Source organism: Chamaea fasciata, unplaced genomic scaffold (genome assembly GCF_029207755.1).
Source record: "Chamaea fasciata isolate MVZ Bird 193981 ecotype frontalis unplaced genomic scaffold, bChaFas1.0.hap1 SCAF_4, whole genome shotgun sequence".
NCBI classification, from domain to species: domain Eukaryota; kingdom Metazoa; phylum Chordata; class Aves; order Passeriformes; family Sylviidae; genus Chamaea; species Chamaea fasciata.
In genome coordinates, this window is record NW_027094089.1 from 52,106,218 (window position 1) to 52,133,852 (window position 27,635).

At 42.2% G+C, this 27,635-nt stretch overlaps 1 protein-coding gene across 5 annotated transcripts in view; it reads right to left on the bottom strand.

The window, feature by feature from the left end:
- Positions 1-27,635, bottom strand: part of TRABD2A (TraB domain containing 2A) — a 154,160-nt gene that overhangs the window by 68,390 nt on the left and 58,135 nt on the right. For all 5 annotated transcript variants that reach the window (XR_010720513.1, XM_066181556.1, XM_066181554.1 and 2 more), the window contains 3 exons: positions 17,191-17,337; positions 14,862-15,036; positions 623-713 (listed from right to left, as the gene is read on the bottom strand). Coding sequence is in view for 4 of the 5 variants with exons in the window: in XM_066181556.1 (XP_066037653.1) it covers positions 623-713; positions 14,862-15,036; positions 17,191-17,337 (413 nt within the window). In the remaining variant the exon portion in view is untranslated. The remainder of the gene's footprint in view (positions 1-622; positions 714-14,861; positions 15,037-17,190; positions 17,338-27,635) is intronic.

Below are 27,635 nucleotides of genomic sequence, written 5' to 3' on the forward strand. Positions count from 1 at the left end.
GAGAGAGTAAACAGAAAGAATAAAATACAGCAGTTTAAAAGAAGAGGATTATTAAAAGGCAGGGCAGTCAAACACATAAAAGAGAGGAAAAAGAAACCTGGAAGCCCGTGTGGTACAAGACAGCTTCCAGATCTGATGAACCAAGCATGCATACTCTACAGCTGTTCATTTAAGAGTTAAAAATTTACAAGGGTGGAGATTTTATTAACAACAACAAGGGCAACAAAGAAACAAAACAAAACCCCAAACAAACAAAAAACCCCACCTCAAACAAAAACAACAAAAAACCCCCACCAACCCCCAAACCACAAGAAAACCACCCCAAAACCACAAAAAACCACCACGAAACCAAGAACAACAACAAACCAACAAATCAACCACCCCCAATCCCAACAACAAGACCCAACAAACAAACAAAACAAAACAAAACAAAAACCCCAAAGTAAAACCAAATAAAATCCCCTTTCCAAACTAGCTCATGGGAAAGAGAAGCAAACTGTTGGGAAGGAGAGAAAAAGCCTAGGTCACTCTTAGTTATAGTTCCAGCAGCCATTCCTACTTCATAATTATTTACAAACCCCACCCCCCAATGTCTGCTCAGCTAGGTAAAAGCATGCATTACTTGTTGATTGCTTGTCCAGCTGGAGTGTGTTCTACCTCATACCCTTCTCTCCTCAAAACATCAATCAGTGTGTTGTTGCCCATGAAGTGACCTGCAGTTAAAAGAAAAATTACATCAGAACTCACCAACCACATGGAAAGAGTGAGAAGAACAACAAAGTCCTTCCTCATCACAGGAGGAGTGCCACACTCATGGCAGCCAGGGCTGTATCACTCCCCATCAACATGCACCAGAAACACAGGATCTCTAATGAGTGATTGCTGAACTTTCCCAAGGTCACTTCAATTACTGCATTCTGCCTTTCTAAAATGCAGATGTGATGGCAATTACTCTGGTCTCACAGGTTGCTGCATAATGGGCTGCCTGGGAGGTGGTGGAGTCACCCCTGGAAGTGTTCAAGGAAAGACTTGTTGAGGGTTAGGTTTATTCCTTCTTTCTCTAAAGAATTTTTTCCCCATAAGTTACCAAGGAGACCAAGTGTTGGATACTTGAGAGTACTTTACCAAAACAAAAAGGTGGACAAAGTTGGAAGGGGGAGGTAACGCAGGTAAAAGACAGAGCTTGAGGCAGCTGCAGGCTCTTCTTTTTTCCTTCTTTTTTTCCGGCGTTCGGGGAGAGACAGAACGGCTGTTGCTGGCTGGAAGTTTCACTGTGGCCAAAGGGATCCAGTCCTAGGAACTCTACTATCACAGGTTCGGCCTGAATCCTGAGTTTTCTCTGCCACCCGTGGGAGCTGGGCCAGGCTCTGCCTCGCCTTCGGCTTCTTTGGCGCTGCTCCTCTTGCTACAGTGTGACCCTGCACCTCCTGCGTTGCCAGGACATCCTGCCCCTGCCTGCCGGGACACCCTGCCATCCCAGCTACCAGCCCGGGACTTTTCCACTGTTTCAGCTTGGTGCTCTGAGGATCCTGCAGGGGCACCGAAACCAAACTGCCCTGGGTTTTGTGAAACAAAGCCCTCAAGGTTCTTGGTACTGTTGTCGTTTGTCATTAATGCTGTAGTTGTTTGGTGGGGGGTTTTTTGTGTTTGTTTGCTTTGTAATACATACTAGTAAAAAACTGCTATTCCTATTTCCCAAATCTTTTCCTAAGAGCCTCTGATTGTAAATTTATAATTGAAAAAGAAAAAAAGGGGTGGAGGGGGGGGGGTTTACACTCTCCATTCCAAAGGAAACTCCAGGGTTTTTTTTTATTACCTGGTGGATACCTGTCTTCCCAAGCCAAGACAAGACTGAATGTGTCACTTAGCACCATAGTCTAGTTGGCATGGTGGTGACTGGTCAAAGATTGGACTTTATAATCTCAGAAGTCTTTTTCAACCTAACTGACTCTGTGATTATCAGGCCAATGCAGATTACTTGAGGGAATAAGAGATGAAGTTCAGACACCCCTGTTCAAGAGCAGCGATGAGTCGACCACTGGTGGTGATGCAAAGAAGGTCAGAATCCAGCCACATTTTAATAAACTCTAGCATCATAAAGACACAGAGCTGTTGCTCAACATCACTAAAGATTTTTAAATTATTAAGAATCATCCAACTGCAAAGGACAGAAAATCACTCTGAAAGCCAATAATTTAGATCAACCTCTTTCATTTAATTTCATTTAATTTCATTTAATTTCATTTAATTTAATTTAATTTAATTTAATTTCATTTAATTTCATTTCATTTCATTTCATTTCATTTCATTTCATTTCATTTCATTTCATTTCATTTCTCATTATATGCCACAGGGGCCAGAAACTTGACCTTGGCAATGTTGATTGTTCGTTTTAGAAGGAGTTAGATAGTTCTGCCCTATTTCAGTGATTTACACCTCCACTCCATTCTCAGACAGATACGGTAGCTGGTAAGATTGTATTTTGGCATAATAGTGAATACATGATGACTCAAAGGCTGCAGGAGCTTTCCTGACTGGATGCTCTGCTCACAGAATGTCTCCCACCATTACTCTAACATGCCATCAGACCAGGCTGCTGAGAAGCAGAAGAAAGAGAGAACAAAGAGAGAACAATGGCCTTGCACACTTCGTCATAGATCCAGCTTTCATAAAACATTTCTTCATTTAACAACCCATCTAAATTAAAACTGGCCTTTTGCAAATTACTCATTAGTGTGATCCCTCGCTTCTGTAGATGTACACAGTGCTAGAACTGATAACTAACCCCAGAAAAACTGTTTTCTGGTAACGCTGTTCATAAATACATGGCAATAGAACCAACAGAATTATTCTAGTAACCAGGGAAGGCAAGAAGCTATAAAGAAGATTCTAACAGTGCTGAGAATATCAGGAGACTAAATATAAGGGATTAATGACTTTACGTTCCAAAGGGGTTGAATGAATTGGAGCACAAAAATTCCAGTTTCTTATACCACAATAGCAAAGTGCTTATGATGTACCAGCTTAAGTCATAAGTTGGATGGTACCATTTGAGCACAACATGAATCCCAGAGCCCAAGGGCACAAACCAATCTAGTTCTAATAAAACCTTTTAACTGAACATTGCAATGCACACCCATTGGGTACCATATTTTCTCACACAGTAATTGGATTTTGCCTCACCTCCTCAGATTAAATTTTGTCTTTAGAAGGAGTAAAGCTTATGTACTATTATGTTGACCTAACCTAATACTGTTCGTATCTGCTGCTTCCCAGTGGCCCAGCTCCAGGTACAGATAACTGAGAATTCCCACATGTCAGCAAAAAAGACCAGGTGCAGCAGGGAACAGGAATGACTGTGATGAAATATTGTAATTGAGTAAAATTAGCTACTGTAAAACAAACACTAGGTATATAAGACACCAGACCTAGTTTCTATCTCTCACCTTTAACACAGAGGAATGTGCAAAGGGAAGGGGTGCTTCCTTACTTCCACAGGGGGTGCTTCCTTACTTCCACACAGCAGAGGAAGGGGTGCTTCCAAAGGGTGATCCATTCCTTGCACATGACAGGGAGGTAGGACAACTTGGACTTGTAGAGAAGTGGCTCTCAGTTGACAAGGATAGGGGCAGTGTATATTCCAAGTTCAATTGAGTCATTCGCCTCATGCAAGCAATGATGCATGAGCCAAATCCCATATTCAGAAGTGAAACGCAGTGCCAAGTCTCTGAAGTCATATTTTCCTAATCCAAATCTTTCAGGAGGAAAGGAACAAGGCAAAAAGATAAGCAATCCATAGGGTACTGGTATATGGTCTTAAAATAATTTTCCTCGAGGCAGTTTAAGAGCTTACAGTCACATGCATTTCAAGAGTGAGCTACTGAATAGCTGCTCATGCCACACCATTAAACACACTACTCCTCCATCTATCTTCAGTCATCCTTGCTCAGAGCAGTGATTTAGAGTGGAATGTAGGAAATCACTGCAGCACGGATGAATCCCATTTCAATCAGTCAACCTGCTTGAGTAATTTTCTGTAGCTGGGCTCTTTATTTTTAATTTAATGCAGTGATAAGAATATCTTTTTAATCACAGTTATCTGTACATACTTTCACAGAGTGTCTTTGCTCATTGTTGCCAAGGCAATAAGTTATGTCTGTATGTGAGAGAAAAATGATGTCCTAACATTGTGCAAAAGAGAACAGACCAAATGAATAAATATGTGTAAAACAGATGCACACAAATCCAAACAGGCGCTGCGATATTAGATTGCTCACAGGACATGATAAACCAGCAGCCACTCAGGCTAGATACATAAAAGGTTAGGTGATGCAGTATTCACTATCCAAAAGGTGGGCCATTCACGCTCCATGAGACAGAGCTTGTTTCTGGCCAAGAGGGTCTACAGGTTCAACTGAATGAGTTGCAAAATTTAAAAAGGCAGAATGGTGAGGGTTTGAGGTACAGGACCCCACCACAAGCCTCTCTAGAGTCAAAATGTTTGACTCATTACTGGGGACCACCACAAAAAGCACTCAGTGGTGTATGAGATTTCAGATTGCCAAAACAATGGTAAGAAACACAGGAAAGATTCACTCTCCAAGGTTTAAGATCAAGCAGCTATTGCTGCAAGGGAGCCTTAGATAAGTCATGTGCCAGGGTGCAGGCCTCTTTCACCTGTTTTCTATTTTAGCCTTACACACTTGAATGCTCCTGAAAAGAAAGGGCCTGGGCCCTGTCCCATCAGGAAGCCTGCTCTTTTCTTTTTGTACATAGCCCTGCATTATCCTCACACCACTAGGTGAAGAGATGCCTTCAAGAGGTCAATTTACTCTGGCAGGGGGTGGGGAGTCATGAACCTTTATTCTTCTGTGTTCAAGCTCAAAGAGAAACTAAGATGCTGTTGTGCGGACCAGCTCAGCCATGCACTCTACTGGAGAGTAAATAAGACCCAGGCCTTTAATCTGCAATGAAAGGAGATGGTATGCAGGGACCACAACAGGCAATATGCTCAAAGAACAACGCAGTTTGACCAAGGTGCACTTGCAGACTTGACCACGCACTGTGTGCTTCTGACCTTCCTTAGTAGCCATACCCAGTCCTGCAGAACACGGGCTACTATTGCTGCCCTGAAACCTGTGTCCCCTGCTTGCAGCTTTTACTGTCAGCACATGCAGAGCTGCTTCTATAACCATGCCAGTTTAGGCAAGTTTTTATCTAGATGACTGTGTGTTTCAGCGGAGACTGTTGAACCCAAATTTAAGCCATTGTCAGTCTGAAATATTTCTGCATCTAGCAAAAGGAACTAGGAAATATTGCAAAACAAAGGTTCTGTTTCTGTTACTAGATTTTAATTTTTCACAGAAACCAAGTCTTAAAGACTCATGAAAATTATACTTCTCTCTGAATTTCAATAAAATTGACTATTCCAAGCAGATAAATGAAGTTCTTTGACCTCTTAGAGTCATTTAAAAGGAAACCCCCCAAGTATACATAATTCTGTGTTTTCTTTAGTAGAAAGATGGCACTTCCCATCCGCCCCAAAAGCATGTCAAGACCTCACGATTTACAAACATCCCAAGACAATGAATCCACTGGACATACATGTAAAGACACCAAACTGTTTTTTAGGAAACCTGATCCTGACTGCGGACTTCCAAGATGTTGTGGGAACAACTAAAGCAGAGAATTATAGCACTGCAATCACAAAACAGCACAAATTAGTCCAGCCTCTGGGGACATCCTAAAGCTGGATGTTTATTTGGACTGCAAGTGCTCAAATAGACTTTTGGTGCCAGAGACTGTACGGGTCACTAAAATGAATATTTTCAAGAAAATTTTAGAGGTATGGATCTTACAATTATTTAGAAACTTGCTGGAAATGCCTATGGCAATTATCATCTGCTTTCATTCTTCATAACTTTGCCTTTAACATAAACACAGTTATATTTTTAAGTACACACCTAGATGCAGAACTTGGAGTAAGTTTAACCCAGCTAGTACAATTGTGGAGGAAAAAAGCTAGACAAAATATTTATTATGTTCCAAAGCAAAAGAAGGAAAGCAGTTGATGTGATCAATTAAATTACAAGTTTCCTTCATACACATGCTTTTTGCACACACTTTTCAAGAGGAAGAGACTGTTTCCAAGCATGAGTACGATGCACCCAGGTGTAGCAAGCTCGCACTTCACTTCTCTCAGAATCAGGAGGAGGAAATTTTGCACAGTTACCTTAGATAATCCAAGCAACATATGGAAAACTGGAATCAGTCATAAGTGGCTGGCATTCCAAATCTGCCATTTAAGTGTATCAAATGCAAAACGTGTAATACTAAATCCAGTACATTCTTGCTTCTCACAGTATTTCCAAGTCCAGAAAAGTCCAGGTACCAGAAAAGAAACCAAGGACAAAGGGCATGGTACTGTCACAAATTTAATGCTGCAGGGAGAAGGAAATGACAAAAATTGAAGGGGATGAGGTGGCACCAGTGATGTTGTAAGTCAGCTTAATGAATCCCTGAATTCACATTAGGTGTAGGAGTATAAGGATGTTGCATTAAAATACTTCTGCAGGCTTGCAGTTCAAATCCCACCAAAAATGCCCTCCCATACCCTCCAGTGTTTTTCAGACTGCAGACCTCCGAACAAAATCCTTCCTGTGATTACCTACAAGATGAAATATTAATGAAATATTACTCCATATACTTTGAACCCAAGGTTTTATCCCACTGACACCATGATAAGTGTTCATCCACAAAAAACATGATTTCCTGGAAATCTTTTACTAGTACAAAACCTTAGTAAATCGTATGTCACTACTCTCAAACCAAACAGGAAAAATCTGGTGGTCACAACACCAAAACGGTGGTGTTCTCTATGCCCAAGAAAGTACTTTCCCTAGACATAAAAAGACTTAAACAAAGTGCCTCAAACTTGATTTTACTCAGGAGGGAAAAATATAACCTTCCATTTCTTGAAAAGTGATGTGGTGTGGTATGATAATCAACTCACCTATGTAACTTCTCAGAGTCGTAGATGTTGTGCAAGTAGCCTTGGACAACATGGGGAAAATGGCCTAATACCAAGGAAAAGAAACATGTGGAGTTACAATTTGCATGAGCCAAAATGAAGGCATTTTTCTTGTGAAAGATAAGAAGATACTCATCTACCTGCTTCTGTCAAAAATTAAGCGTCTTAAATTTAAGACATAGGTACTTTTTATTCCCAGGGATTCCCATTTTTACCCCTGGGAAAAGTTAAACATCCTGACAATCTCCAAAAACTGAAGCTAGGAAAAGCTTTCTCTTTGAGTATAAGACAGAATCTACGACTAAATCAACACAGAAGAAAAGTTTACAAGCTCATATTGTTTGTTTTGTAAAAAAATAAGATAAACAGCTTACATTCAGGCAGCCTAAGCCACTGGGTATCCATTTACTGAGGGTTTTCCACTGAAAAAGCCTTAGGGTATGAGACAAGAAGACCTGTACGGAGGCAACTATGGTAGCAGCCAGCACTATGTTACCAGTAAGGGAAGGAATTACCAGTGCCATATCTGAGATACAGTACTCAGAGCCACCTCTGCCACTGGGTCTGCTCCCATTATACACCACTCCTTCCTTTCCAGCAAAAAAAGTTACTAAGGACTTAAAATTCCCCTAGCTCAAAACACACATTACATGATGGAAGTTTTCCTACTTAGCAGCCCAGTAAAGGAGTAATGGTAAACCCAGCACTGATAAGAAGATTGTCAGCACCTGAGCAGAAACAGCACAGTTTTTTGGCCTGGCCGATTTCTCCATCAGAGGTTACTACCTCTGATGGAGAAATGCAAAGCTTTCTTCATTTCAGTGTCAGAGATGTCAGGAGTAGTGCCCTTCACGTGAACCCTGGGGCACTGGATGTGGGCCCTGCCTCCACACAACATTATCTTTCCCCTTCAGGGGTTGTTGTTCTAATAAACCCTGTCATTAGCATTCTGAAGACTCAAAGAGGCTACTAAGGAGAACAGTCTCTAAGCTGCTGGGTTGTATCTGGCATTCTCAGATTACAGAGGTACAGGCACACCTTCAGGCACTCAGCCTTTCCACCCACGAAAGGAAGTTAAAATGCTGCTGCATTCCAGAGACAGAAGCATGCAGGCAATCAGCAAACTCTTTGAGCTTAGGGAGAAGTGAGGTGGCCCCACAAGACTCATTTAATCTGTTTTTTAAATCTTTTTTATCACTACGGAGTCTTCCTGCCCCTCCCCCCAGCTTTCTTTTTACCTCTTCCAGGATCCACAAATATTCACCCTCTTACGGACTTTTCATGAACTTACTCATTAAACATTTCAAACCTTTTACATAAGGCATAGGTAAATCTACATTCCCTGTGCAGCCCACATCTCCAATTCCAAATGTACTGACAGCAGCTTCAAATTTTCCACGGTGGATTCTGAATTCCTACCAAATTTCAAAGTGATATCTCATTTCCCTGAGCAACTTTCTTATTCCCATAGCAAGTTTTTGTTTCATTTTGTTTTATGGGTATAAACACCCATACAAGCTGGTCTTAGCACTGTTGACTTTTTTACACACACTGCTGACAGGTCCTTTCTCCCATCTTTTCTTACCCAGAGACAATAAACCTTGTTCCTCTTGCATAATTTTGCATCTAAGGATTCCAGATTCCAGAAAATGTCAAGAAGTAAGACTGAAGAGCTCTACATGGAAATAGTACCACCTAACACACCACTCAGATTCAGCACAATTCCACTTTCTCTTGGAATTTTGTTTGTTGAGTTTTTTGTAGTTGTTATTTGTTTTGCTTTGTTGTTTTGGGTTTTTTTTTTTGTCTTTTTATGACATAAGGATTGATGGATAAGGGTTTTGACATGCCTATGGATCCAATGTATGTGGCACCTAAGGCTGACACAAAACTGACCTCTCACATAACAAGGATTGCTTCAAAACCTAGGGAAGCTGAAGGAAGCCATTTGGTAGACTACAGCAGACTGGGGTACCCATTCGTGGTAATGCATTCTGTCTGGGAAAAAAATCAGTCAGTCCCTGGAGGTTAGACTCCATACAGTCTGACTAATGCCAAATAAACACATGTTATTTCCTTTAGTAATTAGAAAAAGTGATTGCTGAAGAAGTTCTCACCAACATCCTTTTATCCTTTGTGTTAATGGTGGCTTACCAAATCCACCATAGTTTAAAGCCTCAGAATGAAGTTTTTCTCAGGTGCAACAGGGAAAAATAACTCTAAGAGAAAAAGGAATTTTCCAGTGTTCTCAAGATTAAAAGAAGCAACTTCTGAGGTTGTCAAATCAGCCAACCTTTCTCACTGATCAGTAATTTCTTCCATAGGGATATAAGGAATCTTAGAATCCCTCTGTACTTCTTATTCATGAACTGACACTTTGGAGTTTCTCAACTGTTCAAAGAGGCAGGAGAGACTAGAGGGAATTTAAACTTGGCTCCTAGAAACCTGGCTTCATCAGAGATCTTGTCTATCAAAATAAAGTCAAGATCTCAAGCCACCAAGTATGCTTCCTCCTACGTAATAAAAACCCCAACAGGTTTTTTTTTTTTTCTCTCTTATTCTTCAGCCCCTTCAACAGAAACCGTAATTAAGCTAAAGGAATAAAATGGATAAAATTACCATGCTGAAGAAAAAAACCTATCTAGAGTTGAATCTGGTTAGAAACATCAACAGGAATATGGAATGCCTCTACTGGCACATCAGCAGTTAAATGTAGACTAGGTAAATATAATCTAAGCACTGAAGGGGGCAGAAGACCTGATGACAAAGAATGTGGAAAAGGCCAAGTAAAAAATGTCTGTTACTTTATTTAGTGGTCAAACCAACCTTCAGGAATCTCAGGTCCCTATAACTAGGGGGAACGTCCAGGGCAAAGAAGGTTCACTATGGGGAGAGAAGGATCAGGTCAAGGAATATTCAAATAGACCAGCCATGTTCAAGTCCCTACAGGACACATCCAGAGAAACTGTATGAGCTTGCTTATTGACACGAGGGGTCACTCTCAATTACCTTCAAAAGATCATGGCAAGTGAGGGAGGTCCCTGAGAACTGAAAGAAAGCAAGTATAACTCCTGTCTTCAAGAAGGGTATGAAGAAGGATCTGGGGAATTACAAACTGCTCAGCCACATTTCTGTTCCTGGGGGAGGTGGTGGGGAAAATTAGCTTGCAGATTATTTCCAAATGTGTCAGGGATAAGCAAATGGTTGGGAGTGGTCAGTATGGATTTATGATGAGAGGAAACTTGGTTCATAAAGCTCAGCAAATCAAAGGTGCAGCAAATCTGCACCTGGGCAGGAATAGCTCCAGGCACCACGACAGGCTGAGCACCAACTGGCTCTAGACTAGTTTGGCAGAAAACGATGTGGCGTCTTGGTGGTCATCAAGTAGACCTTAAGGCAGCCATGTGTCATTGTGGCAAAGGCAGCCATTGGCCTCCTGGGCTCTGTGAGGAGAAGTGCTGCCAGCAGTGCAAGGGGGGTGATCCTTCCCCGGTCCTCAGCCCTGGTAACATATATCTGGGTCCATCCAGTGTGTAGGTCTGAGCTTCCCAGCTCAAAAGAGATGAGGACATACTGGAGAGAGTGATGCAAAGGGCCACAAAGGTGATGAAACAATGAGAACATGTGTCATACTAGGAGAGGCTGAGACTATTCCACCTGGACAAGAGGCGGCTTGGAGGCCATAACTTATGCATAAATACCTGATAGGAGGTTACAAAATGGACAGAGCAGAACTTTTCCCAGTAGTGATGTCCCATGAAACGACAAGAGGCAATGGACAAAAATGGATATACAGGAAGTCCCCTTAAACATAAGAAAAAGCATCTTTAGTGATTAAACACTAGAAGAGATTACCCAGAGTGATTCTGGAGTCTTCATCTTTGCCCATACTCCAGTCCTAGGAAAACTGCCCTCTCTATATGATCCTGCTCTGAGCAGAGGGACGAATTAGAGAATTTCCAGAGCTCTCGGCCAGTGTCAACTATCCCTTGACTCTGGGAAGGTTTAGCCAGCATGCAGCAAACCTTGTAAAACCTGGACAAGTGGTAAAACTCTCCACAGAACAGCAGGACAATGCGGTTCTCACTAGGTCAGTGTTCCCTTCCCGGACAAACCAAAAACTTATGGCATTACTTGGCTGGCTGGCTGCAGAATCATGTGCCATCACTTACATTGGCTTAGCATCCAGATCTTGAATGTACCACTCAAGAATTCAGAGAAATTAGAAATGCATATGAGAGGAAGACTGCTGGTGAAAGCTTATAGCTGGCTTTGCTTCACAAGTTCCACTACTGGCAACAGGGAGTAGGCCTGGCTTGAAACCCTGGTGCTGCCATACATAAAGGCCTGTCCACAATTAACATGAACCTTTACTGAACCTACTGGAATGCTGCCGGCATTGCCAATTCTCTCTTCCCATGCTTTCCTCTAATTCCCTCAAAGAGACTTATTTTGGCTTGAAACTTTCATTGTTTGCACTCTGGCCATAAGCAAAGTGTTCTGGATCTTTTCAGAAAAAATTGTTATTTTTTAGTTCTCCAATTTGGTGCAAATTACTTCCAAACAAAAATAGTTCCAGAAATGAGCTCTGACTGTGAAGCATTTTTGAAGACAGGGAGAGTATACTTGATTGATTTTTAAAAAGGCATAAAGTGTGCTGAATCTAATGATCAAATTGATTATGGCCCAAATTACCACATGTAATTCCATGTAAGAAGTCAACATCTATAGCCATGCAGCTATATCACGACCTGAACAAAGAGAAGACTCCTTTCACAGAATGTATTACACATCTCTAAATCCCATCAATCCAGTTAGAATATAAAATAAATCAGAATTTTCTGATTCCTCCATTTGAAATAAAAATACTGCGAGTAGTTTAAACAACAAGAGAAGGTGTATGTAATCCCACAGTCACCCACAAACCATGATCGTGTCTGCATATAATTGATGATAAAAGTGGGTTTTTTCAATGGTGTTTCATTAATGGAAATTTTGAACTTTTATTACAAAAAGCCTAGCTGCTTTAAAAATAAATGCAAGGTGGAAAAATCTGGAAAGAAAACAACTGAAAGTCTTCTCTCCCCTTCTAACTGGGAGACCCTTAAATATCCTACTACCATTTTAAACAACCTTGTCCTGAAGTTTATAAGCTACTGCTAGGAGATACTTTCTTCTGGTGGTCAGAAGAGGGCAAACCACCACACAGTCATGATTTATTTATATTCCTATAGCCTTTTCTTTTTCTTCTTTTTTCCTTCTACTCATTCTAACCTGCCTTGTTATGAGCACTTTCCTGGAACCTTTTCACAGTAATTAACAGCAGTACAATTCCAAGCAATGCTTAAAACTGATCACAAGATACTTGTTCATCTTCACTGTTTGCTGGCATAAAAATAACTCTTCCACATAATTATCTATCACATACAGCAATCTGCATAAGCAAAAGGCTGAATTAGCTTGCTGGAAAACAATGAAAGACTGCATTCATAATTACAATATGCACTCAGGAAACCTCAAAATTCTGTAGAAATTGATCCATTTTCTGCAATATATACTGTGATGCTACTTCTCATTTAGATGCTTAATAAGAAACAATAGATGCTTAATAAGAAACAAATGAAACAAATAAACAAGCAAAAACCCAATAAAAACCCTCATGCAGTCAAACAAGGGCGTAATCAAGAATTGTGCTGCTAAAGTGGGAGGCTGGCACTATCCTTTGAACAGAACTATTTGGAAGAGCAGATGAGAACAGAGAACAGACTGGTATCAAAGCCAGATAGTAATCAGAGACAATTTCAAAATCAGCCCAAAGTCCCCAGAAAAGACAGGAAAGCTGTCTGGGTTCAAAAGTATGATAGAAAAGCACAAGAAGAGCACACTGGATGCTTGGAAATCAAGTCATGTACACACAAGCCAAAGATCAAGGGTGTTCATTTAAGCACAAGGCTCCTGAGACTGCTGCAGTATAGAAATGTTGGCAATCAGAACACAGAAAAGGGGAAACTGGGAAAATAATAGGAAAAAAAGAAAAGGAAGCCTGGGAAAGGATTTTAGTACTGTCACTAAAGCTAAGAACAAGAAAGCTGAGAAATTAAGGACAGGGATCTGTCCTGCTCCTGCAGTGCTTCTGGACTCTGGGGCAGTGCTGTGCACACCAATGACAATGAAGACAGTCTGGGGCAGAAGGACTGCCCCATACTGCAGAATAGAAAGAAATTGATGGGAGGGAAATCAAGTTACACAAAACCATCCAAAGATGTGATTTGCAGCTACTGGGATTCAGAGTGTGTGTAAGGAGGGGAAGAAGCTCTCTTCTCCCAAAGGATCATGCTCTTGTGAGATGTCAGAGCAACATATATGTCTGTTTACACGGGCTGCTCATCACTCCAGCTGTGATGCAGTAACCTAAGCCCAAATATCTGCAACTGGCCTCCCGACAGAAGAGTAGCTACCTGCAATACATACAACTTGGACTTGGGGCTGGCTCATGCTTTCATCAGAAACATCAGTGCAGCCGGTTCAAATGTGCTCAGAACTCCAGCAGTGGAGTGCAGCAATGCCCTGGTCTTAGCCCACGGAAGGACATGACCAAAATCTACACAACCAGGGCCTGCTTCACCATTCTTTGTGACAGGGAGTTGCACAGAGCAGTGATCCTGCAGGAAGACAGCAGGTTACAATCTTCACACACATCTGAACAAACATGGTCAGCCACCTTTCCTAATGCCCCAGCTCACACACTGGCCCCCTTGTTAGCAAAGTTTGTAACCACAACTCGCTGCTGCAAGTACAGAAATTCTCACAGACTCTGAATACAAATTGTTTTAGTGTTTAAGTAAATATTTTCCTTGCCTTATCTAGATCTTTCATCCTCACTAAATCAGTATGCACTGAGACTGAAAAACCACACACGGATACTGACTGACACCAGTCTCAGTTCTCCCCTTTTCCCAAAGGCCATATGGCTTGTGGAGGAGGGGATGTGATACTTCTCTGGGAATTAGCTCCTGTCTTTTCTAACACTGATCCTAATTTCTTCCTTCCTCTGGAGCTAGAACAAAGGATGGGAGTCATAGCAAAACAATCATGTTCATCCCCTCCATCCAGCCCTAGTCTGAAGTGTAGATGCTAACCTTACTGAGTTGGATATACTGCTGGATGTGCCTGTAGAGTTCTGCTGACTGCTAAGAGGCAGAAAATAGAGTAGGTTTACCCCAGCTGAGCCCACTGCGCTGTTCCAAAATAGTAGCCATCACAACTTTTTTGTGGAAGCACAGTGAAAAAGGTGAGGAGCTGCAGGAGGAAGAGAAAGCCAAAACTGTGACTTGCTTCTTCCCTTGCATTTATTGAGCCCCTTAGATTCACAAAATTTGGCATACACTTCTTTTGAACATGTCCTTGAAGGGTTAATTCAAGCACTGCTGCAGCCTCAGATGTGCTGCCTTTTATCTCAGCTCCCTATTCCTCCTCTTCTCTTGCACTGGTTGCCCAGACAATAAACACGTGTGCATGTCTATGGCCTGTTCCTCCTGTGCATGCACTGCAGTTGACTCACTATCTTTGCCTCTGCATACAAAAAATATGTCTGTAATTAACAGGTAATTGCAGTAGGCACATGCACTGTGAGCTCTTCGAATCCTGAGGAAAAAGTCTCCTACACTGAGAAGATTTTCCTACTAGGGTACAACTATTGGGGAAAAGCTGAGTTCCATGTCCATCATGGTAAAAATACTGACCCCTGTTTAAACTGAGGCAAGCATTTGCAAAATGCTGCTGAAGGACACAGGAAGGACAAGTTCAGTTGAACGTCACCACAGTCACATACCAGCTCCAAATGCAAAGAAGAAACTCTTGTCTGGGTGCTCTTCCAGCAGGTCCTTCACCCTCCTGCCCATTCGCTCATTTCGTTTGTAGATGAGCTCCTGCCGAAAGTAGCTGTCTATTTCTTGGGCAGTAATGCGTTCATGGGCTGGAAGTGTAGCATTAATGAAATTTGGGACCTAAGGTAGAAAAAAAAAGGTCTCCATGAAAGGGGAATTTATTTCACAGCCAGACATCATGCACAGGCCTTTCTGCTCCACACAGAATATAGCAACTTCCTCATCCCTCAAGGCACAGCCAGGACAAAACCGAAAGCAACCTAAAAAAATATATAGCAAATTTCTAATGATGCATGGTGCTTCATTTCTCTCAATGTATCATTTAATCAGCTAGCTAGATGGACTTTTTTTTGATTCAAAGTCAACAAATACTTTCATTTTGCAACACTGAAGACCCTAAATCCTGATTGCTCAGTTGAAGAAAGTAAGTCTTTTCCCCTAACTGCCTCTAGCTACATATCTCCTTCTTAAACTGCCAGAGGTATGACATAACTGTAATGATAATTATGCTCTTCTAAGAGAATTTGACTGGTATCAGAGCCCTCAGGCTGCCAAAGAATAACTGCAATTTGAAGTAGTTAATAAAAAAATATCCCTAGAATTTAAAAGGGCCAGATTTTGTCAGAAAAGAATGTTACCACCTCCAGTTGCCCCGTCCTGACAGTATCTTTTAAAATGCTGGCTTCCTCCCCTGGGGCCCCCAAGAACAGCTGTGGCTGCACACTACCCTGACCTCTTGCCAGTGAAGAGAAAACGTGGGTCTGCAATTGTTGCAGCAATCCTGGCCTCCTGACAAGTAGCTTTAGGCACTCAGTTATGGGGATGGTTAACTAAAGGGCCTGCAAGCAGTGGTTTCTGGAGAGCAGAGCCACTAATAAGCCAGGTGCTTTCCCTTGCAACGCTGCAGCAGATGAAGAGACTTTGGAGCCACTCAGAGACTATTACAGAGTATTTCCAAAGGGTAACCAGCCCACAAGTAGTCATCTACTGGGCAAGCATGGAGTCAAATACAACTTACTGAGTTCTGCTTAAAACAAAAAGTGACATTGTTGCAAACTATCAGTATTCAGCCCTGCTGCCAAGGAGAGCGCCCTGAGGTGGAGCCCCTCACCTTAAGTAACGGACAGTTAATCCCTTGGCAACATGCATGTCTCAGAAAGAGCTGCTCTCTCCAAGGACCTCAGGGCAATGTCAGCAGTCTGTAACATCTCCCCAGGATAGTGATGCAGCATCTGCATCCTCTCAAAATGCTGGTGTCCTCTGAGAAATCCTTTGAAACCTACGCACGGAAGGCGAGGTGTAAAAGCCAGGCAGTGTTAATGACCAGGATGCCTGCACCTGCAAGAGGGTGGGTGTGTGGGACAGGAAGGCAGCAGCACACACGCAAAGCTTGGCACCAGAGAAGCAAGGGTTGACTGCAGCTCTGCAGCATGGCACTGTATATATCAAAAGGTCACAGCAAAATGGTTATTCAGCACAGAAAGATCAGGTATCAACACCTGCCTTTTCAGCACTCTAAGGAGAGAGCCTGTGCTTTCACTGACGTGCACAAATTGCCAGGCAATACCTCACAAGAACTGAGAGGCCTGACATCTCAGCCTGAGGTTAGTTAATCTAACAGTCCAAACAGGCCAAATTGGTCCCTGCTGGGCATTTTCTCATGGTTTAAAGATCACTGTTGCATTCCATTGTGCTGCTTAGGAAACCATCTCCATAAACCCAAGTCTGTGAGGTCTCAGAAGGTGGCTTTTCCTTCACATTCAGTCTAAATCTATCTTTTCTTTCTTTCACCCCATTACTCTTCTTTGGGCCTTGTCCACAGCACACAATCATACTGATAGGGACATCAAAAAGCTTGTAACTTGCCCAGCCTTACACAAGCATCCAAGTTAGGAGTGCATTTCCCTGTTCCTATTTGCCTGCTGTTGCTCTCTGTTGGCATTAAGTTTGCTCATACCTAAGCTAGCTTAATTCCACAGGATCCTTAAGAAAGTAAATTATTAACTCATAGAGCTTTGATGCTAAAGCGAACACGGCACTCATCCAAAAGCGAAAGCCAGGTGCACCTTCGCTGCTTGTGTGCAGGAGAGGGGTTGAAGCGTTGCAGACTTCTGGGACAGAAGGCTCAGGAAAGCAAATGTGCCAGGGAGCCAGCAACATGCCCCTGGCCCTCACCCAGAAAGGGCCTGCTGAGGAGGGACAAGCACTCATGTTACAGGGGTTAGCACTACAGGGAGATGTGTGTAGTACAAGGGCTGCAGTGGCAAGACTCACTTGAGAAGTGTCATGGTTGAAGATGATGGAGCTGAGGTCCCCACAGTTGTAATGCTTGATAAGGTCTTCTGTCGTATAGGGGATCTGGAAACTGCCTGCTCGGAGGCTCTCCTGCTGCAAGAGAGTCTGATTCAAAGCAAAGACCACCTGAGGGAGGAGGAGAAGGGAGGAAAAGACAGAGTTCCTGGTAAGTTCTCTTTTCATCCCATGAGAAGGTCACAGACACACAGCCACCTGCGAAGGCTCTCTGAAGCTGCGGAAGGCTTTGACCCTGCCTGTCTAGACATCATCAACCCATGCCTCCTACAGCTCCACAGGTACTCACACCTTGGATCCTGGCTGCTCAGAGGGAATGGACTCACCACATTTAACTAACTCAACGGGGTTTTGCTGTGACTTGATGAATATAGATGTTACAAACGGGTAGGCTGAAGCAATCTTGCTCCCTTAGATGACAGTTTGCCTGACCACCAAAGCCCTAGGGCCTGACAGTCTCCTATCCCCATAGTTCCTCAGCCACCTACCTAAATTAAGCATGGCTTCTCCTTGTTTGCTCTTCCTTCCTCATCTGCAAGAACAGCCACAGGCTGTTGTTTCCTGCTTTGTGCCTCCTCTCGGACACTGCACATTTGTCAGGGAGGAATGGCTCTCTGGAGCAGGCCAAGGAAGAGTGGTGCCTGTTGGGGGATATGGGAAGCTGCTCTCTGTGCAGCTGCTCAGCACTCAGCGTCCACAGGCAGGGTGCTGCCAGCATTCCTTACTCTTCAGCCTTCCCCTTTGCCTCAAGGAAAACTATCTGGCTGCCACAGCTCCTATCCTCAGGGACCTTTCTGTTGCCCATAAAGAGAGAAGATCCAGATGTGACTGCCTCCCCACCTCCAGCTCAGCAGGGCTCTCCCAAGGCAGTAGTCTCAGGGCCTGCCCCAGAAACTGGCTGTGATTGAATAGCCCCGTGCCTTGGGTAGTGCACAGCCCATGAGGATGGCAGCCACTTGAAAGGGACAAGAGAGTACTTTGGACTAACAGGTGTCTCTGAAGCCAAACAGAGCTTTTCTGTAGAATTTCTGTACCTCTGGTTAGCTGCTCCAGCCACTGCAGAGAGTGGCCACCAAGTCCCAGAAAGGCAAGAAGCCAAGAAAGACTTGGGATGAAAACTTCCCAGACTGAACAAGGGATGCCTGTGGGCACCTTTGGTGAGGCATGGAGCTGCATAGTCCCCTGTGCAGGGAGCAGTCCTCTGTCAGCACCTGGCAAGTAAAACACTACCATCTGAGCACACTGAGCACATCTCTTCATGCTTACATTCATGCTGCCATTGGTTTTCACATCAAAACTGGACAACTGTAACAAGGTTTCCAACTACCTATTGGTTTGTTATTTTTTTATTTTTAAAGGAAGTAAGCTCAGATACACTGCTTTGAATTTTTTCAAAAATTACTCATGCGAGTGTTATTTTCGAAGCTCTGGTTACTCTCAGTGTAATTAACTCCTCCTGTATATTTGCCGCAAACACCATCAAAGGCACTCTAGAACTGAAAGTATTTGCCAACACTATGAAATTCACACATGAGTAAGCATACTCAATATACTGAGACTAAGTGAACCAAATTTTGGGATTATTGAGCAGATGTGGAAACAAACAGGTGCAACTTCCCTCCCCCAGAACAACCATCTGTCTTCTACAGAAAAGTACAAATTCCAACAGACTTGAAATCATGCTGTCCCCACTACAGCTAGACTTACCACTTTGGATCCAAATCACTGTGTATGTAACCCAGTATAAAAGCACATAACATAGCATTGATTCTGGGAAGGTGAATAGCAACATTCAATCACATCTCATGTTTGTAAGTTCACTTTGTTGGTACAAACTGCACTCAACTAAAATAATAACTTCACGCATAATAACTCAGGCAAGTTACATCAAACTAGGCAGTGGTTATCTTGCAAAGGACCTCTGTTAGATTTTAATGTAAATGGAACAAAACCAAATTGAAACCACTTTATGTCTAAACAAAGGTTTGCATGCGAGCTGGGGTTTATCATACTCCAAAGTCATCATTTTCCATTTGTTTGGCTTCAGAGAACTCCTAGTGGATGCTAATGACCAGAGAACATTCACTGAGAGACAAGCCAAATCCATGCTGAAAACATGGGATTTCTACAACCATGACTGCTAGGTCATGCCAGGAAAATGTCATATGTACAATCAATCAGCCAGTCCAGCCAAAAGTTCTTCCATGGGAATGGTCTATCTTTAAGCTATTGGACACCATCTGCTTGATTATTTATCATTAAAGCAGTATGTCCTTTTTCAGACTTTGAAACAATAACCAGACAGTCTCTGTCCAGATAGCAGTCAGGAAATGTAACAGCTTCCTGAGCTGGTCAGGCAGCTCTGCCTCAATGTAGACTAAGCACATCAAAAAGGCTTTGCAATCTTCACTGTTTGATTTTCATCCAAACACAAACCAGCAGAGAGTAACTGACTATTAGGGAGAAAACACCAGCCTGCTGGGTGAGACATGAGAAAAAAGCCAATTTTCCTCTCTCGCTGTACCCCTGCAGCCTGTACTCCTGCTGTCACTTGCTCTGCATGCAAGAGGTCCTCAGGTCCATACAGATCTCTTCCCTCCTCCCTTGCAATATGCTTCAGGTGAAACAGATTCAGTCTTGCCTCCAAACTGTGAGAGACTGGGCCTGGACTGCAGCAGCCAGGGCAAGCCACACAGGCATCTTCCTTCCCTTGAGTACATAGTAAACTGCAAAGAGCAACATAAATCTGCCCCTAAATAACAGCATAAATTTCAATAATGACCAACAGTTATGGAGGATCACTGCATACATTTCAAAGGAATAGAGACAACTCACCCCCTCTTTCTCTGTATCTCTAATCTTACTACTGGGATGACAAAAAACTGCCCCAGTTTTGGCAGCTCTTTGGCCTTTGCTAAAAGTACACCTTTCTGGTTGGAGATGTGAGAGTTGATACTGGACATATGAAGAAACTTCAGGATGGCAGCAGCTGAATGGCGTGCCTGCCCAAATGGAAAGCACAAAAGACCCTTTACAATGAGGATGTTCATGTTTCATCTTAAAGAACACAGCGTCCCAGCTCATTGCTTAAGACTCCTACATCCTATCCTAACCCCAGCTGCCTGGGGACAGAGCATCCAGCAGCTTGCCTAGGACTCCATGGCCATATTGGTGGTTTTTGTAGCAATGCATCAGCTGTTTTTCTTTGTCATGGAGAACTACAGACTGTTCCCTGACAGCTCAGACTTCCCCACAAGCAATGTCTTTCCCCACTTAGACCCAGACTTGCATCCTACCACTGAACAGAGGATATGAGGGAGAAGTTACACAAGAACCACCTGAAGTCCCCCACCTAGAAAGTGGACCTCCACTTCGGTGTTGTGATGGACAGAGGTGGTGTCTGCTCCTCAGCTCCTTAAGTCCTTCTGCACCAGAAGCAAGAAAAGTCAAGATGCAACAAAGAGGCAGAAATCAAGAGAGCATCAATGCCCTTGAAAATTAGCCCTCCCTAATGAGTTACAGTAATTCGTGCATCAGGCTTTGCACAGCTGGAGTACAGGAAATTCTATTGTCAAAAATACTCTCCACATCAGCCGATCTGAACAGCACGATGGCATCTGCTGCAAGGGGGGATGATGGCAAATCTACTGAAGACCTACACAGGATTACAATTGGCCATCAGCATGAGTGTACAGCCTCTCAAAGCAATGTTCCTCTCAATTCCTCTATCACTCCTACCTTCTTGGGGGAATTTAAACTCCTCAGCAGAAAGAGAAGCGGATGTGGGGGTAAAAGGGCAAGAACTTTTTGTGATAAGAGATGCTGCTTAAAGCTCTGCCCTGGTGAGAAGGTGATCTTCAGTAAATAGTAATGGATAAACATAGTCAGGGTCTCAAGAAAAGGGAAAATTCCTGAACCTGCTGTTCTTAAAGGATTTAATTTACTGAGATGGGTCTTGCTCAGAAGTTGATAACTCATTATTTGTCATTACTTCTCAAAGAAAACATCAGGCTAGGTCCAAAGTGATGCTTAAAGAAGACCCCAGCCATCAAACTCTCCAAATTGGATCTGGTCTTGTTTACCGTATGTGAAAAGCTGAAGAAAGTCAACAGAGCATGAGAAGCAGGGGCCAGATCAGCAGCCGGTCTGAAACTGCTATACTTTCTAGGCACAAATACTGCTTCCCTTCCAAAATGCCCATTTGATCCTGCAGTCCTTTCCTTCCTAGTAATTCCAAACAGTTAGGAAAACAGCAAATATGGAAAGGTTAAAAAGAAATTTTTAATTTTGTTTGAAATCAAACCCAAGAATTTGGGTAGATCTGAGCTTCTCCAGCCGGAGGTACAGAAAGTATGCATCTGTCTTGCAGGTATGTCTTGCATTACACTATTTTACTGTTTCCAAGATCTTCCCTCTTGGAATCCACAGAAATCATTCTACATCTGTCCTCCTTGCCAAACTATTCCTCCTTATTTCACACACCCCCTCCAGCAACTCTATCCTACTCTGCTCCATTAAGTGTATTCATACTAGCATCAAAGCATCTTTTGAAAAGATGTATTCAGAGAACAAAAGTAACAAGTTTATCAGAAAGGGATTTTTTATCTTCCACCTCCCATTTTCACTGTGATCTCTGTTTTCCCCCAGCCCTCTCCCTTTTCGTACTGTGGAAAAAATCGATTAAGCTCTCTAGTATACATATTGCTGCAAACCTCATTCTCCTCCTGGAGATTTCTTCAGCTATCAGGAGACACTTTTCCCCTTTGCTACCATTGTTGGAGTGGCCTGCTAGGCTAAGGGGGTGGGGAAAAGGGAGTTAAGAGCCTGGCAGATGCCTTTTTTGTCAAAGACAAAAGACCCCCTGCCATCCTCTCCACTTTTCAGTACTTTCATCCACATTGGATCAAAGTGCTGTTCTGCATATGAAAGGAATCTGGCATTATTCGCCTCAAATTAGCCTACTGCCATCCCGATAGCCTCCAAGTCTTCCCAACAAAAGCACTCACATCTGTTCCATCATTTGCCTCATCTTTGGGGTTTTTTTGGTTTTGTTTTTGGGTTTGTTTTGTGGGGTTTTTTGGGGGGGGTTTTTTGGGAGTTTTTTTGGGTTTTTTTGGTTTGTTTTTTTGTTTGGTTTTTTGGGGGTTTTTTTGTTTGTTTTTTTTTTGTTTGTTTGTTTGTTTTTTCATACTGCTCTCAGGTTTTGAGGGCCATTCAGCCCCTTGAATTATAGTCCGGGAAGCATCTTCCTTGCTCTGGGGTCACTCAGCCAGACAATTTGCTTTTAATTGTCTTAAGGAATCATGGGCTGCTTTTGGGTCCTTCCCAGAGACTAACTGCATCCATTACTGCTTCCATTCAACCTCTTCATCAAATTCTTTCCCTTTTTCTCCTCCTTCTCAAAAGCATGTCTCTCTCCTTGCTCTTCACCTGGAGGAGACCATTGCTTCTCTGGGCCAATGAACACTATTGCCCCAAATCAAAGCGGGCCTTAAATCAAAAGCATCATGACTATCAAAGTCAATAATCTCCTTTGTCATGGTAATGATCCAGGAGGCCAAGGGTTGAGAAGAAAGCAGGATTTCTTGCTCCAGTGTGATGCAGCTCCTTGGAAGTCTGGTGAGCCTTCAGCAGAAAGTTGGGACTGGCAGTGCCAAAGCCTGGAAGCCCGAACCCACTTACTACCATGAGGAGCTCCTGCACACACAGGCGGGAAAAGTCTGATTTTGGCATTGGCTGAAAATGGCAAAAGGAGGTTTAACCCACCATCTGCAGCCTTCAGGGCAGTCTAAGTCACTTTCAGAACTGTTGCTTTAGTAATGAAGAGAGAAAAATCAGGCAAATTCTCAAACTTGGACCACTTCTGTGAGAAAGATTGGATTGAAGCCACTAGCAGAGACAGGTTATAAGAGGGACCTGCTCAGCAGACAGGAGACGAACAGTAGGAGCCAATGAAACAAAAGGAAATGGAAACTACTTTAGGTTACTTATGAGTTACACATTCCTCATGGCCTTTGTATTATTTATATTTGATTTTTTCCTCATGGCCAGCACTGCAAGCAGAGGGAGCACCTTTTCTGTAGCAGGATCATCCAAGTAACTTAGATGACAATGAGTTTGCCTCTGGATGTTTACCTCATCCAGACTCAGGTAAAGGCAGTGAAAATTTGATCTCTGTTTCTGCTGACAACAAATTCACACTAACACATCTTATGCCAAATTCTTTCAGTGAGTTTTAGCAGGACCAAACAGAAGACACTGAAAGGTTACAGCTGTTATCTGGAACTTAAGTGGGAATGCACAAACCAAATAGTAGCAATAAATACAAGGCTTTTAAAGCAACTAATGAGTTTTTCTTCTCTTCTTATTGCAGAAGGATGGTTGATAATGTTGAATCAAATGAATATTACTTGCAACACTGCTGGAAGAAGTGCAACCCATTTACTTGTAATAGACTGCACTAAAACATAGCCTTTTGTCTGAGTAATTTACACTGATTTACAGTGTAAAAAGTAATTTTTATGTTTCACTGACTGCAGCAGAAATAAACACCCCACTATGTGCTGAATGTGGAATAAGACCAGCAGTGGTATAAACTGTTCCCATTTCTCAGGATGGCTTGTAATTCACATCTGTATACCTCCAAGACCTTGCTGGAACTTGCTCCCATCTTTCTATAGGGTTAATTATGTGGTTATGAACCTGCGGCTGCACTTGTCCTGAGAACTCTCCATCTAAGCTTATTGGGATTCCCCCCTGTCCTGCAGGAATCTCACAAGCTTTCACAAAATGCATTCTCATACAGAAAGTCCCTGAACTGGTGATCCATATTTGCACATTACTAGAGACAGATTAAAGGTTTTGGGGTTTTTTTAATTCCATTTTTGTTAAAGGTTTTGTAAATGCTAACAAAGTCTGTTTCTAAAACCTTCACGTATCAAATCTTCACCAGATAAATTTTTAATTCAGGTGAAGGGACTAGGGACTAGCCCTTTGTCTAATGTCAGGTTTCTACAGTCCTAAAGCAAAGTTGAAGGCAAACCCCCCCACCCCTATTTTCAACCTATTACACTTACACTTAGACACATCTACTACACTTAGAATACCTGCCTGTCTCCTACTCAGCATTTCTTCAATTAGCAATGTCCAGCTTCAAAATCATTGGCAACAATGACTCAAATGAAAAGGAAATAGTAACTTATTCCTGATTTCTCTTAGAATATACTCACTTTCCAATTTACAGAACTGTCTCATCAGTACACCAGTAGCAATCTTTTCAATTTTTTGCCCAATACTTACCTCACAAGACACTTAACAGAACCATCTTAAGATTGCATTAAAAGAATAACCAAGTTGCAAAGCAAAAAACCTGAAACTAGGGTTTCCTGGGCTGAGACTAGCTATACTTTTAAAATTCAACATTTAAAACTCATGGTTTAGTTGGCATTTTGTTTGTTTGTTTTAAATATTCTTCTGCTAAAATACTCGCTTTGATCCACTTCCTCCTCCTCTCTTTCCACTGGAGAGTCTTAAATATAATTGAAACAAAACTAAAATACTGACGTAAATAAAACAGACTTACTTTTTTTACACTTTTTAACATTTGTACAGGAAAATTCTCTTAGAAAGGAAACAATTTGGCTTTCAAACTGGAGAAAGCATGTAAAAAATGTAGAAATAATGACACTTCACTACGTTTGTGACTGTAAAGAGTGAGCTAGTAAAACTGCTGAAACTACCTACCTTTCATAGCTTCAAGGACATGATTTAGAAGCATTTTTCATCTTCCTGACCCACAGTTACAGAAACTAAACAAACTTGGTAGTAATGACCGAGGATTTAGTGGCCATGTTTTTTCATTCAGTACTCACAGATGTTCTTTGCTACTGGATGAAACAAAAATTCTTACAAGTCCCTACTTGCCTTCAGTATTATTTTTATTTGTCCTCTATATCACCAGTCCTGTTTTGCGTAGGACTGAACTCAGCAACAGTTTGGAAGTTTGCTTCCAAAGGTAACATGCCTTAGAAATTTAGAATACTGAACACATTCTCACCAGCACTTGTACACCTTTTCTTTGGTGGAATGGAGTAATTCAGAACACATATTTTTAATTGGCTGGAATGCTTCCCCCTCTTTCTGCAAAACTGATGTGCATCACTTGTGGGATTGCTGTAAGTGTGAACAAATCAAGACTATAAGGTTAATAGAGTAAACAACCTAACCGTGCAATGCCATGAACAGGCCCAGATAGTTATCGTATGTCTTCTGCTAACCATGTAACAAGATCCTTGGATTTTCTTGAAGTTTTGCCAGCTAGGAAAGCATATAAAACATTAAGCACTCAATAATGTTAGTTATGTTCCATATAAAACATTCAGCACTGACAAAACATTTTTCCACTCAATAGAACAATTAGGGCAGGACTTTGGCTGCTGTTCCAGACAGAACAACAATTTTGAACCAGTGTTTATGTTGTAGGCAACTAGAAGCCCCTTTAAGAGAAGGTTCTGGCTTCCCAAAGGAGCACAGCAGATCACCAGATGATCTTTCCACGAGTACAGGGGAGAAACTGAGAATTTACATTATATTTCTTTGTTGTTATATAATGTTAAACTTGCAACAAAAAACTTCAAACAAGAACTGCTGGAACGGTCCCTAGCTGGTTTCAAGATCAAGGGCTGGAAGTTCTCAATGCAAAAGCTTTCCAAGAGGAATAGCTGACAGAATTTTCAAATAGTGAGACACAGGCCTAAATCTGTGTTCCTCACAGTCCCTGTGAGCTCAGCCACACAGAAAAAATAGCATGTTCCAAGGCAGGATAGGGATTTACAAGCCACTAGCTGAGCAGTAAGAACCTCCTAAGATGATACTCTTGAAATGAGTCACCTGGATCCACTGCCAGGTAGCACCTCCACTCACCTCTCTGGCTGTCCACATTAGGACGACCAGTTGCCCCAAGTCAGCCAATACACCAAGATGCCTTTTTGAAAAAAACTGAAAATATTTTGATTTTCAGACCCAGGAAAATCCATCTGCTGCCAACGCAGCAGCAAAGTGTTTGGGACTTCTGAGCAAAAGGCTAGAAAGTATCTGGGTGGTTTCATTATGTTTTTCTCTTTGTTTTGTTCTTGAAAAGGATTGTTGCATGCCAACAAGGACCCCTCAGGAATTTTATGTGGCTGTCTAAATCCAACTAACTTGTAAGACATCTTTTATCAGGTAAACTGTTGCTGGCAAAATATGGAAGATTTTAACCTGTGGACTTCTGAGCAGTTTCAATGCACCCAAAGCCAGAAGAAAAGATTCTTATTTTCCTCTGCTAGCCCTGAGACTTGTCCACTGTATTACATGTTTATAATTCAAATTCTTCTGCTGCCTGCATTTAAAAATAAAAGGGTTATATCATCAAAATATAACTGCAGCCCATCAAGATATGAGGGCAGAAGGATGCTAGCTCAAACTGGATAGCAAAAGCTTTATTAAAGGTCTCCTCCATCACTACCACTTGGAATGGACAAAAGAAAAAAAGGTTATTGAAGATTTTGTGGGGCAAAAAAGCGAGGAGAATATCTCTAAACTCAAACCTTTTAGACCAACGGAACAGAAATTTCTTAATCATCTCCATGAGCAAAGTAGACAACTGTTCCGACAGCTACCCCTGTCTTCTTTAGCTCTTTTGAGCCCTGGATAGTCAAATCATGTTTTTTAAAGGCCAGGGAAGGTCACCTTCTCCACAGCAGTTCCAGCACATGGTCCCACACACTTGCTGTCAGGATAAGTATCCTAGATAAACATTCGCTCAAAGATCCCTGAGAAAAGCAGAGCTATCTGCCAAGAGCTCAGAATTTTTGCGAAATCACCGTGATTATGTAAGTCTGACTGTCAAGATTAAAATGGACCAAGATAAGCAGGCAGGCTCTGGGGTGTGATGAAGTGAACAAAAACAAGAACAAAGGATGTCATGATTTATCTTATGGGCATGTTAGTTACACTTTGGCCTCAAAGTGAATAACTGGGTAGTTTTCCTGGGCTAGGCAAGGCTTTTCAGAAGTTATGTGAAAAAGCCACAGTGCAACTGGTATCAAATAAACCAGCAACTCTCTGTATGGAAAAATGCAAGAATAAACTGACTTCTGGCCTGCAGCATTCAGCACCAAAGCAAAAAAGCCCTGGTGCAGAACATTGTAAAGGTATAATGGGATGTGAATCATCTTTCTCCAAACCCAATTTTGAAAATAACAAACAGTATTTACAACAGCAGTTGCTTAGTGAATAGTTGCTAAAACTGTGACAAAAACAAAACAACAGGCAGGTATTCAGGGAAAAATAATACAAGCGGCTGAAATATTCACCCTGACCAAGCTAGGTAAATTCTAACAAGCTGTACTTACAGACTAGTGGGATCT